General features: G+C 33.7%; 1 protein-coding gene across 2 annotated transcripts in view; it reads right to left on the bottom strand.

Annotated features, from left to right (window-relative positions):
* The window catches only part of LOC131804701 (uncharacterized), a 177091-nt gene that overhangs the window by 5822 nt on the left and 157950 nt on the right, over positions 1 to 13319 (bottom strand). For both annotated transcript variants that reach the window (XM_059127768.1, XM_059127767.1), the window contains exons 10-21: positions 11815 to 13269; positions 8356 to 9903; positions 8174 to 8295; positions 7863 to 7968; positions 7687 to 7796; positions 6392 to 6511; positions 6199 to 6326; positions 5729 to 5863; positions 1468 to 1535; positions 1034 to 1409; positions 553 to 973; positions 409 to 483 (exon numbers count right to left, since the gene is read on the bottom strand). In XM_059127768.1, the coding sequence (XP_058983751.1) occupies positions 409 to 483; positions 553 to 973; positions 1034 to 1409; positions 1468 to 1535; positions 5729 to 5863; positions 6199 to 6326; positions 6392 to 6511; positions 7687 to 7796; positions 7863 to 7968; positions 8174 to 8295; positions 8356 to 9903; positions 11815 to 13269 (4664 nt within the window). The remainder of the gene's footprint in view (positions 1 to 408; positions 484 to 552; positions 974 to 1033; positions 1410 to 1467; positions 1536 to 5728; positions 5864 to 6198; positions 6327 to 6391; positions 6512 to 7686; positions 7797 to 7862; positions 7969 to 8173; positions 8296 to 8355; positions 9904 to 11814; positions 13270 to 13319) is intronic.

Below are 13319 nucleotides of genomic sequence, written 5' to 3'. Positions count from 1 at the left end.
ATAGTTCTTAAAATATGTTTTTAAGGCACAGTTTTGGGTATACAATTATATTAAAAATTTAGAGTTTACTACTACAGATTCGTTTGTTTAAAACGAAACTTGAGGAAGAAAATTGATTTCCTGACACTTCCCTGATATTAGAATACAATTTGAATCACGGCATGCATACGTCTTTAGTGTTGTGAAAAGATTATTATGTCATCTCTAATTGTCGTTCATAATGAATATGACATTTTAGCCTTGATTATATCAATAGACGAAAGACCCTGTCTCAAACTAAATTGATCTGATAATTATGGCCACTTTTCAATCTACATATGAAGGATAAATATTAGATTCCCATACAGAAAGTCCCCTTTGTTATACTTCACTTAAAACATAACACTTTGATTATGGAAAAATACTCACTTAATGCGTGATTGTCGCATGAACTGTTGAATTTTTCTGGCAGCTTGATTTTGTGTTGATTGTGAGTAAGTACGTCTAAAGGGAAAAAAGAAGGAGAGAATGATAAAGAATAGTTCTTAATACATTTATTTTTAATCTACTTACTTCAATGGACCCGAAGGGCTAGTCTCCTTTGGGGTACTACACGACTGCGGTGAACTATCGGCATTCTGTTCCTGTTTGGCAAAATTATCAAAAAAGCTCGACAGGCATTGTGAATTCGTGCTATCCTGACTGTCGCTGTTGTGTAGAGCTGTCCCGCCGGATGCCATTAGCGTTGAGGTGTTTTGAGATTTCTTAAAACGTTTATTGCGACAATACGAACGATAACCATGCTGGATGACTAAAGCGGCATTGGTCATTTGACGATAATAGGCAAATTGTTTGTAGCGACGATAGTAGTTTTGTATGACAATGGCGGCGGTACGTTCTTTATTTTGTTCTTCCAACTTTTGGCGACCCTTGTACGAACGGTAGGCCTTTTGTATGCATTTGGCAGCCTCATAGAGTTCTCGTTGTTCGGTATCTATAAAACATAAATTTCTTATTAAAATATATTCTAAATTGGTAATTCGTAATGTGTTACCTGTTAATGTTAATTTACTAAAATCAGCCTCAAAAGGATACTGGGAATTACTGGAGGCATGAAGAAATTCTGTCAACTGTTTAGTTGACGGTGGCGGGCTGGGTGAACTAACCGATGGATCATGACCCAGTATGGAATAACTGGCCGGTGATTGCAGCGGTCCTGAACTAGCAGGACTTAGACTAGAGCAGGGTGTACTAACTTCATGATAACGATATGTGTGATCGTTGAAGTCGAAATTAAATTCATTATCGAAATGGGCATTGGGCAGTGAATCCAAAAGGGGATCCATAAAGCTGTCATTTAAACCCGATGATTCGGAATTTAAAGGTTCTGTCATGGGACTACCCAAAACCATCATTTCATCAGCCTCATTCTGAAATTAAGCAAATAAATTTAGTTTTTTGAGTATTCCCAAAAGACGGTGCTCTTACTTTAATACGTTCTGGCATAGCAGCTATGATATGTTCAGCGAGTGTTAACACTTTGGCATCTGAATCCCCTGCAATTATCATAAGAAAATAGCAAAAATGTGTAAAATTTCATAATAATTTGGCAATTTAAACAATTAATTAACATCAACATTAAGTTACAGATAGACAGACAGACACACGCACGTACATTGAAATATACAACATGAAAACTACATTAAATGTTAGACAACGATTTTAACATTATGATTAACAGTGTAATGAAGATGTATTTACAACAAAAAAACCAAGCTTTTTCACAATGAAATTAGTAACTTTGTGTATATAACAATATTTAAATGACATTTAACACAAATGAAAATATATTTAACAAATTGAGACAACAATAGTCTATCTTGGATTATGAGAAGATTACTGAGAACCTGAGACTATTAAGAATTTACTGTACATAGAAATTGAGAAGCCAACTTTTTGGTAAATTAAAGCCAGATTTTTATTAATTTTTTGGTTCAATTAAATTGTGGACCTAAAATTGGAAAATTTGTTAAAAACCCTATACTCTTAAAACGTAAACGAACTAGAAACTGAATATTAAAACTGTAAAATATTTAAATTGTATCTATACATGATTGTGATGAGATTCTAAATTGGTTGAAAGTTGATGTTTTTGTTTTTTTTTTTTTTTTCAATTCAAGTATTAGAAAGGTAATAATATTACAAATTGTTGTGTTAAATTTCAGAGTTCTATACAAAGATTTGCACCATTTCTTCTGGTAAATCCCCCAAAAGGGTACAAGATTTTGAAAAAAAAAAGAAACGCTTAAAGAAAACAAAATCATTCAACTCTCTTTAAATTCCAGACATCCAAATATTCAGGTTTTACAAACAGAATGGAATAATGAACCTCATTTAGAATATTTGCGATAAAAAAGGCCATAAATCTAATTGTCAACAGAATCGGTGAACTTGAAGGTTTGAAAACTATATATGTCCATAGTGGGGAGACCCTAAAGGATCTTATTTCGCAAATTACTTAAACCGTGGCGGTTTTGGGGGCGTTGAAACGCGTTGTATATATTCAAGTTTATTTGTAAACGTTGCTTTGAGAGAATCAAAACACAAAAATACTAATTTTCAAAATTTGGGCACATATTTATAATTTTTTGGAAATAGCATTATAAGGTCTCAAAATGTCAAGAACCTAGAACTTATTCGAGTACTAGAATTAGATCGAGTCTTCTTGGCATTTTCCATAACCCAGACTGGATATTATAATGTGAAATTATAAGAAAATTTGCAACAAATTGATGCTATTTTAAATGGAACAGATTGGGTACACATATTTCTTTTGTTCAGAGACCCCCAATGACGTTTGATCTAGAATTATTCTTACTTAAACACTTTCCACGAAAAATGAAGCATGCAGGAATGTTTTTACTCGGACAAGATACGTGTTAAATTAACAGAAAAAGCATATACATAATTTTTACTTTTAGTACATAAACTTTGAATGTAATTTTCAAAAAAACTATTGTACCTAAATATAGGGTTTATTATGAGATTTATAATGAAATTTTGGGTAGAATATTTCTTCATTTAACACTTTCAGTCTAAAATGAAATTTTATTTTACTTTAAGACGTTAACTCGAAAACAGTCCGAGAAAAATTTGATCAAAAAATTAGAGAATCGGGTTTTTAAGTTTTTTAGGGAATCTTGATGCAATTATTCTTTGATATACAATTAAAATAGAGATTTATTTCTTTGATAACTTATAGTTAAATTTGATGAAAAATATTTTTGTCTTTGACAGAAAGTACCAATTATGTGTTTTAAATTTAATATGGATTCCTAAGATGTAGACGATAGATGTATACCCCTAGCCTTGAATTATGATTATTCAAACTGTTGACCATTTATGGGTGAGGTTCCGAAGCGGTTGGCCAATTCGTATCTGACCTAAGTCTGATATAAATATTACAATGTGCCATATTTGGACTATATCGTCTACTTACTACACTTTATATGAGATATGTGCAATTTTTTGGAAAATGTGGAAATATGCGTGAAATAGCTGATATAGCGAATCGAAGTATTCTTCTAATACAGATAACAATGTTGGAATGTGCAAAATTTGAAAGAAATCGGACATTCATATCCAATTTTTGCGAAATCTTAAATACCGATAGATATCATATTCATATCAGATTTCTGGTTTGAAAACTATTTAGATATAGCAAGTTGTTAAGAATAGCCGTCTTGTTTCGCAAGTTATGACAGATATAAGCATTGGAAATTGTGACCTTTTTTGGGTGAGGTACCAGAAGGGGTTGGCAAATATATATAATCTTCACAACAGATTTTGCGTTAGCAAAAATATTTGGATGTGTGGAATTTGAAGAGAGTTGGATGCTTATTTTGTTTTCTTTAAGCGTTTGGCTTTTCAAAATCTTGTATCCTATTGGAGGATTTACCAGAAAAAATGGTTTGATCTCTACCATCTTTATAACAGATTTTGTGTTCATGGAAATATTGATATGTATCAAGCCTGAATAGAATCGGACGTTATCTTCGCGTTTTATGAACTTCATGGATAATCAAAATTTTGACCCTTTATGGGGGAGGTACTTGGAGAAGTGAACCGATCTTCACACCAGACCTTGGGTTAATAAAAATATTGTGATGTGTGTAATTTGGAGAGAACCAGATGCTTATTGCAGATTTTATGATCGTTTTGTTTATTCAAAATTTTGACCCTTTGTGGGTGAGGTACCAGAAGGAACGGTCCGATCTCATTTTATAAGAGTTATAAATATTCCAAATTTTGAATTTTTGTGGGTGAGGTACTTGACGGAGTGGCTGATATTGTCCATTTTCGAACCTGACGTAGGACCGATGCAAATATTAGGATTTGCAACGTTGGAGCAAAATCGGATTATCCTATCAAGTTTGGATTAAATCCAGCCAGACAGACGAACGGACGGACATTGCTTGATCAACTCCAAATGTCCTGAAACGAATTTGGTACAAAGAGGCCTAGGGTCTTAAACCGTTATTTCGATGAGGCACGATTTGGCCGTATCAAATGATATATATCCTCTGTAGCCATATGGCAAAGGACAAAAATTATCCCTTGGTTTCCCGGTAATTATTGATAAAATAGTGTATTAGAATTAGAAAGCAAATTTAACTCAACTTCGAGCGAATGTCTTCGTTTCATTTTCATTTTCGATTGCATTAGAAAAGACTGGACAATAATAAATTACAACGACACGATAACACACCATCTTGAGAATGTATTGTTCCCAAAGACTATAAAAGTTGCTATTTGTCTTATTTATCGCAGGTAATACTATAGCGTTTCTGAATTCTTTCTTTTGTCTAATCTTCTAAATCTTCCCTTAACTCTCCCCTAGAGCCCTCTCTTTTAGAGTACAACGGACCTGATGATATTTACTTCATTATTTCTATTACAGTCGGTGATGAGTGGTCTTTTCCACATCGTTTCACACACGCACTATAACCACTTTATACACAACGCCACATTTTAGTATGTATAGAATAATTACAGTTACATTAATTGTCCATATTGTACAAGTATGTATAAATTAGGTACACGCATAGCTATTGTTTATCAACACACACATACATAGACATATGACAACCAAATTACATCGAGTACATAAATATCAATTAATATTAATAATATTCAACTAATATAGACAGGAATAATGATGAGTTGGTAGTAAGGATTAGAGTATGGTTATTTGGTTAACAACAGTATTACACACAAATAATGTTGTTATATTAAATAGATGATATTATGGATATGATTAGTCAGTAATAGCACAGTTAGTATGTATATGTATTAGTTTGGACTTTATCCAAATCGTTTATGCAAAATGTTGTTAGTGCAAATGTTGTAATGTTACATTTTATGAGTTACATAAAACGAGAATTAAAATGCACGAAATACAGTGGAACATTTCAAAAGGTAATTTAGAGCGAATATCTAAGTAGTAGGTTTCATTAAATAATAATTTTTAAAATTCACAAGCAAATATAAACAGTTCCCACTTGTGAAACGTTCCACTGTAAACGCATTTATACCAATAATTTATAATAAAACAAATATGAAAGTAAACAAAATATCACACAACAAATTTGTTTCTTTTGATTTTTGGCAATTTATATTGGTTTTTTCTTTTTAATTTTGCATTTGTTTTTTTTTATTTTTTGAATAATAACAAACAGAATTAACTGACCTACAACGGCATCGATATTTTTATTGGGCATTGCAACAACATCGTTGCAACAATCTTCGTTATCAATTGTTGATGTATCATCATCATCGTTACTTTTGTCTGGCAAAGGACTTGCATCACCAGTTGATACTTCGCCTAATGGTTTTTAATTAATTCAAAATTAAAAATTTTAATCAAAAATAATCAAAAAATTTCGCAAATATTTTGATATGTCAGTTGGGGTTTCGTATAGAATTAAATTAAAAAGAGAAAATAAAAAAAACATAAATTTATTAATAAACAATTTTGTATAAATATAAACCAAAATAAATAAAAATAATAATTTTAATAAATTTTGAATAAAAATTTAATGCATCTGAATTGTCAATGTAATTTCTTTGTGAAAGTAGGAAAACCGTTCGAGAAAATGATTTTTGTTACGTTGTTTGTAGAGAGTTTGGCTTGTGTAGTTTTCTTTGTGCGATACTTACATAAGGCAAAATCCATTTTCCTTAGAGGTGAGAGTAAAGAATTCGTTGTATTTGCTGGTGTTGCAATTGAATCGAGTTGAGATTCCATTGTACCACTGCCACCACCATAATTGTCATGTGCATCCAAACTGAAATAAAAAAATAGATGTCAATTGAAGATTTATTCTTACCCAAAGGTTTAGAAGGATCTTACCTGTGTAAACGTGTCAAATCTTTAAAGCTCTTAACAGGTTTACTTCTGATGTCCATGCTAATGCCACTATCTATGGAAGATCGTTTCGAAAAGCGACTACTATTTGGGGGACTTTGATTGCTGTAATAAAAATTTAAAAAATGTAAGTTTTTAGGTTCTTAATTCATTTTTAAAACAAAAGAAATATATGTATCTACAAAAGAGGAAAATGTATGTTGGTTTGTAATTTATAGACACGAAAACCGTCCACAGATTTTCCTGACAATTTCCAAGTATACTACAACATCGCCTGAAAGTAACATAGGTTATATAAATTTTTGAAATTCCACTTGGATCTGGAGATATAGCTTCACAATCGGAGGTTTCTCCCAAAAATTTAGATTTTATATGTACATATCTATTGATCGAATGCAGATACAGTCTTAAAATTTTGAATGGGTCATGGAATTTGGAACAAGAATAAATTTGCAAAATCATATTGAAATCGGTTCAGATTTGGATATAGCTTCCATAAATATGTTATAGCTGGCCCAAAAAAGGCCTCTTAAAAATAAGTTTGAACAGGATTTGTTTCCCTGGCCTTTCAACCCGTAAATTCCACTATTACATACACAACTGCACATTCTTAGAAGCAAGAAGGAGATTACTAATTCGAAGATTGCCGGCAATATTCGTGCCAACACCCTATCGACCTTTAGATGAATGAGAATAGTTCATGGGCTCCATCTCAGAATAGACCAGGCGCTAATATCACCGTAATATTGAAGCCCTGGAACTACTGAGCAAAATTTTATGGGAAAGATTTTATGTTATGTGATTATTTCACTGGTTCCGTTGCTCGAGTTTTTTAGTTCTCTTCATGCACATTTACTGATGCTTTATTAAAAAAATTATGGCAAAATAACAATTTGATAAAGATATTATGGCAAAATCAGGTTTAAAATGTCAAAGGTTTGGGAAAATGCAATGCCAATGGTTGTGTTAAAATGCATATGCCAAATTTTTTAAAAAGGTCAAAATTTTATGTTCTGGTTCCTTCCATTCTAAAATCAATAATCTGAGGAAGAGGTTTCCCTGATGTCATTAAAGAGAGTGGAATGACAAAATGTAAATAAGCATTTTGGACAGACCCATGGCCTCAATGAAGGGACGTTGGCAAGCCCCTTTACAATCAAGCCGCTACAAATATCCATTCTTCATGAAAAAAAAAAAAAAAAAAAAAACGCCATGGTTACCCACGAAAGTGTCCCTAGGGAAATTAAAGTATTGAATATTAGGTTAATTTCAAAACATACCTGCTCACGGCTACTGGTCTTAGAAATACACCATCGTGGCTACGTTGTGATGGATCTGTTGTATCAAATACTGTAAATGAGGGATTATCATCGCTCTCATCGTTGCTTAGCTGAAAATAGGGAGAAAAAAACATAAAGTCAAATCCCTTGGAATATTCTTACCAATCCCAACATACCGAATATTTATTAAGATTGATGGATAAACTGCTGAGCGAACCCCTGCTTTGTTTTCGTTGGCATTCATGTTCCAAGCGATATAATTCTGATACGACTAGCTTGTGGCTAAAAAACAACAAGAAAAAAATATAAATGATAAGAAATACATTGCTCGTGACAATTCGGTTTAAATTTAAATTAAACTATAGACAGTCAAAGAAAAGGTTGTATTTAAAATCTGATCTTTCCAGAAAATGCAGACCATCTAATGGTCAACAACTCATTTAGTAGACCAACACTTTTCAAATGTTAGGATATTCAAATTTCTTACCCCTTAACAAGAGCCACATCCAGAGGTGTTTGCTGAGCATGATTTTTGATTTTCAAAGCATTTTGATTCCATTTGTATAGCAAGGTGACAGTCTCCAAATGGCCACGTGAGCAAGCCCAAGTCTAAAAGTAAAAAAACAAGTTTTAAACTCTCTTCTAAACTTTAAAATAATTCAAACTCACCAATGGCGTATAGCCATGAGCATCCTGACTAAAGGCATCGATTTCTGTTTCCAAAATGATATGAGGATTTTCCGTACGCCATGTTAGCAAAGCGCACACCAACTTATTGTAGCCCAAAGCAGCGGCTAAATGCAACATAGTCATACCCTTATAGCCGGCATTCCAGGTTACTCCATTAGCCGAGGCATTACTTTGCCATGTCATCTTAGTTAGCTGATGACAATAGCTAACCAATTTTTCCTCCAAATTTCCCTGTAGTGAGAATATTTGCTGTGAGGCTGGTAGAGCTTCAACGCTTTCCGGCTTAGTTTGCAGTGATTCCTCAATGGTGGTCAAACGATTGTACAATGAAAATTTGTACAGACAATCATTGGTGTTGTCATCAAACGGAGCCTCTTGGCAGACTGACATTTTATATTCGAACATGACGGAATCGGAAATAACATAACCATCCAAAGAGACCTGCATGGTGGCAAAGCCCACCTCATGGGCTGGGCAATAGCAACGTAAAACGCCTTCTTGTACCATTACCGTGGGAACAGGGTGGGAATCAAATAACACTGTGTACTGGCAATCCATGGTCCAGGGACCAGCTACCAAAACCTTTACACCACCCTCAGGATATGACCAATCAGGACTGAAGTCACAGATCTTCAAAAATTTCTTGTCACACGATAAATCCTGATGTCCAGCAGAGCCACTGCTTTCATAAATTGGGAGATTTGTTAGGTGTTGATGACATGAATCTGCCGTGGAATCATGTCCAGTCATATGATGACCCGTTACACCATTTGCAGCCTGTTCCAGGGCCGTATTAGACAAGGCCTGCTTATCATCCAAATCAAGTTCGGGAAATTCGACGAGCATATCAAATGCATCCAAGTGGGCAAAGACATCATCGGTGTCTTCATCATCAGCATCTGCACCAGCCGATAACTGATCTGGTTCACATTGTGGTCCATCAGTTACAGGTTCCACATTCTGACCACCACCATTGGGATTCATGAAATCCAAAGAATTAAGCAGCGTATTCTCATTGGGCATATTGGCTATAAGGGTACGCTGTATATCCTCGTGGGACAAATCCAGGGTCTCGTTGAAGAATCCCAAAGTGTCCTGCAATTCGGAGGAGGCAACGTGAGACTGCTGTTGTTGCGTTGCGATTTGACTTTGCTGTTCATCTTCTAGATTTTCAAATCCAATTGTGGATGAATTAACAATGCTATTGTTGTTGCTGCTGCTCGTATTAGTATTGTGTAAATTATCATTGTTGTTTGTGTTGCTGTTGTTGTTCGTTTTGTTGGAATTGGGATTGGGGTTTTGTTGTGACATGGAATTGTTACAATTGGAAGCGTCTGATGCTGCACAACCTGTTGGATTCTTATTAATAGTACAATTGTTGTAGTCATCTAATTGATTGTTCCTGTTGTTGTTGTTTTCAGTTAAATTGTTGCTGTTGTTCACATTATTTGTATTGTTGTTGTTGTTTATGTTTATATTATTATTATTTGTAATTTTGGAAGTATCTAGCTCGTTGTTCGAAGACATCTGTAAATAAAGTGAAAGATGTGATTAAAATTGATTGAAAATCATATCAAGGGTTAACAATTCCAGTAGACATATTATCGTCTATTAGCATTAATAGGATATGGAAATGTTAAGCATATCTACAGGAAATCTTAACATTTGTTAACATATCTATAGGAAACGTTATACACTGTTAACATTGTTTAGGAAATGTTAACTACTGTTAACATTTCTATAGAAATGTTAGACGTTTCCTGTGGAAGTGTCAACCACTGTTAATATTTTTATGGACCATGTTAAGTTCTGTTTACATTTTTATAGGAACTGTTAACTTCTATTAATATTTCTAGTGGAAATTTTTGCCTGTTAATATTTTTATGGACCATGTTAAGTTCTGTTTACATTTTTATAGGAACTGTTAACTTCTATTAATATTTCTAGTGGAATTTTTTACTTCTGATAAAATTTATATAGTAAATGTTTGCATCTGTTAACATTCCTATATGGAATGTAAACATTTTTAACGGTTACATCTGTTAACATATCTATAGGAAATACTAACCCCTGTTAGTATGGAACATGTTTACTTCTGCTTACATTTCCAAATTAATTGTTAACTTCCTTTAAAATTGATATAGGAATTTTTCAGCATCGTAAAAATTTCTATAGAAAATGTTAGCCTCTGTTAACTTTTTTTAAGAAGTTTTAACCTCTATTAATATTTCTATAGGAAATTTTGAACTGTGTAAACATTTCTGTAAGAATTATTAACCTATGTTAAAATTGCTATGGGAAATGTTAACCTCTGTTAACATTTCTGCGGCAAATCTTAGCCTTCCTTAACAATTCAATGGGAAATGTTAACCTCTGTTAAAATTCCTATAGGAAATGTTAACCTCTGTTAAAATTTCTATGGGAAATGTTTACCTCGTTATTATTTCTGCAGAAAATGTTAAACTCTAATAACATTTATATTGAAAATGTTAACGTCTGTTAACATTCCTGTAGTAAATGTTAACCCCTGTTAAAAATTCGATGTCAAATGTTAACCTCTGTTAAAATTTCATAGGAAATGTTAATGTCTGTTAATATTTTTATGGGAAACGTTAACATAACATAGGAAATATTTACATCTGTTAACATTTCTATTGGCTATGTTAACCTTTGTTAAAATTTCATAGGAAATCTCAACCTATGTTAACTTTTTATGGGAAACGTTAATATAATATAGTAAATGTTTACCTCTGTTAACGTCTCTATGACAACATTCCTAACATTTCTATGGTAAATGTTAACCTATGGTAAACATTTCTATAGGGAATGTTAACCTCTGTTAAAATTTCTATAGGAAATGTTAACCCTTGTTAACATTTGTATGGGAAATGTTAGCCTCCGTTATTACTTCTACAGAAAAAGTTAAACTCAAATAATATTTCTATTGCAAATGTTAACGTCTGTTAACATTGCTATGGTAAATGTTAACCTCTGTTAAAAATTTGATGACAAATGTTAACCTCTGTTAACATTTCAAAGGAAATGTAAATCTCTGTTAAAATTTTCATGGAAAACGTTAACTTAATATAGGAAATCTTTACCTCTGTTAACATTTATATAGAAAATGTTTACCTCTGTTTACATTTCTATTGGATATGTTAACCTCTGTTAAAATAGGAAATGTTTACCTCTGACATGTTGAGTTTTGTAATTCTTATTATTCTTTCCGGCTTGCAGATCTAATTTTTTGTAATTTTGCAATTTCTAACAAAATTCCTTTCTATTTAAAATGTAAATAAAAGTAGTCCCAGAATTCCCATCCCTTTCTCAAAATATATCCCTTCTTCAATTTTATGTTCTTAATTGAAAATTTCTTTATAGAATAATCGTAAAGTGTGGTCATTTTTTATTATTGCAATAATTTCTATTTCTCCATACCTGTGTATTTTCTGTTGTTGTTGTTGTGGTAGTGCTACCGATATTGTTATTATTGTTGTTGGACTTTTGATTTACATCCATAAAATTCTGTGACGATGCAGATGGCAAAGTTGAAGACGACGATGATGATGATGATGAGAGAGACGTTGAAGATTCCGAAATGGAATCAGATGAAGGCATCATTAAATGCGGTTGCTTATGATGTTGTTGTTGCTGCTGCTGAGTGTGATGATTGTTGTTGTGTGTGTTTTGTGATGGTGAAGATAAGACAGCGGTGGAGGCAACGGATGTGGAGGGTTGATGTTCTGGTGACATACACATGGGTTCAACAGTTGAGGAGGCTGATGATGATGATGAGGGGGTTAGCTGTTGTTCTTGCTGCTGCTGCTGTGGTGGATGTTGTTTATTGTTATTGCTTTGTTGCAATTTATAATATTGTTGTTGCTGCTGTTGTTCTTGTTTTTGTTGCTGCTGGGTGTTGACATGGCCTAGCATCGAATTATTATTGGAAGAATTTATTTGCTGTTGTTGTTGTTGTTGCTGCTGATTGTAATTAGTTGTATATTTGCTGCCATTGGGGCCATTATTATTTATGACATTTAAATCATTTGGCTTCTGATGCAAAACTGTAGTTGCTGCTGCTGTTGTTGTTGTTCCATTTGCATTGATATTTGTGTTGTGGTTGATTTTATTACTGGCATTAACCCCACCTCCCCCACTGACATTGGTGGGCGTTACATTCGCTGTATGACTTAGCATATTCACATCTAAACCAACCCCAGGACCGGCCGAAGAATGTGAATTTGATTGACTTGTAGGAGTGGACATCACTGACGTGGTTGATGCTGAGGAGATGGACGATGATGTAATTGCGGTTTGTTGATTAGCTGTGGCACTACTCGAATTATTGCCACTGTGTTCCATTGCAGTAACGGTTGTCTTGGCAATTTGGAAGCGATGCTGTTGTTGTTGCTGCTGCTGGTGCTGTATAAGTTGTGTAGCACTATTGTAGCGTTGTAAATTACTAGCACCACCAACAACGCTAACAACACCGTTATTATTACTGACTATCGCATTGTTGTTACTGTTGGCGCTGACTTGCATTTGATTGAAATTAGTTTGATTTGTTTGCATTTGCTGCTGCTGTTGTTGTTGCATTATTAAATTATTTCGATTATTCATCATTTGCTGTTGTTGTTGCTGCTGCTGATGGTTGCCAACATTTGTAGCACTGTAATGATGCTGTCGATACTGTTGTTGTTGCTGCTGTTGTTCATTGTGTGGCGGTATAATTTGGAATTTAATTGCCGATTCCTGTGGCAGCTGCTGAGTCGGCGCATGATGACCATGACCATGGTGTTGCTGTTGTTGTTGCTGTGGATAATGAGAGTTCTGCGTGTCCATTGCATTGCTAGCCTCGCGTATTGCCCTCTTATCCAACCAACGAGAATAGAGCTGTTGAGAGGGAGAAAGAAATTTTTATAGTTGCCCAGGAAACAAGAAAA

This window comes from Musca domestica, unplaced genomic scaffold, assembly GCF_030504385.1.
Source record: "Musca domestica strain aabys unplaced genomic scaffold, Musca_domestica.polishedcontigs.V.1.1 48, whole genome shotgun sequence".
NCBI lineage: Eukaryota > Metazoa > Arthropoda > Insecta > Diptera > Muscidae > Musca > Musca domestica.
Note: the sequence above shows the minus strand (reverse complement) of the source record. Positions and strands in the feature narration are given on the sequence as shown.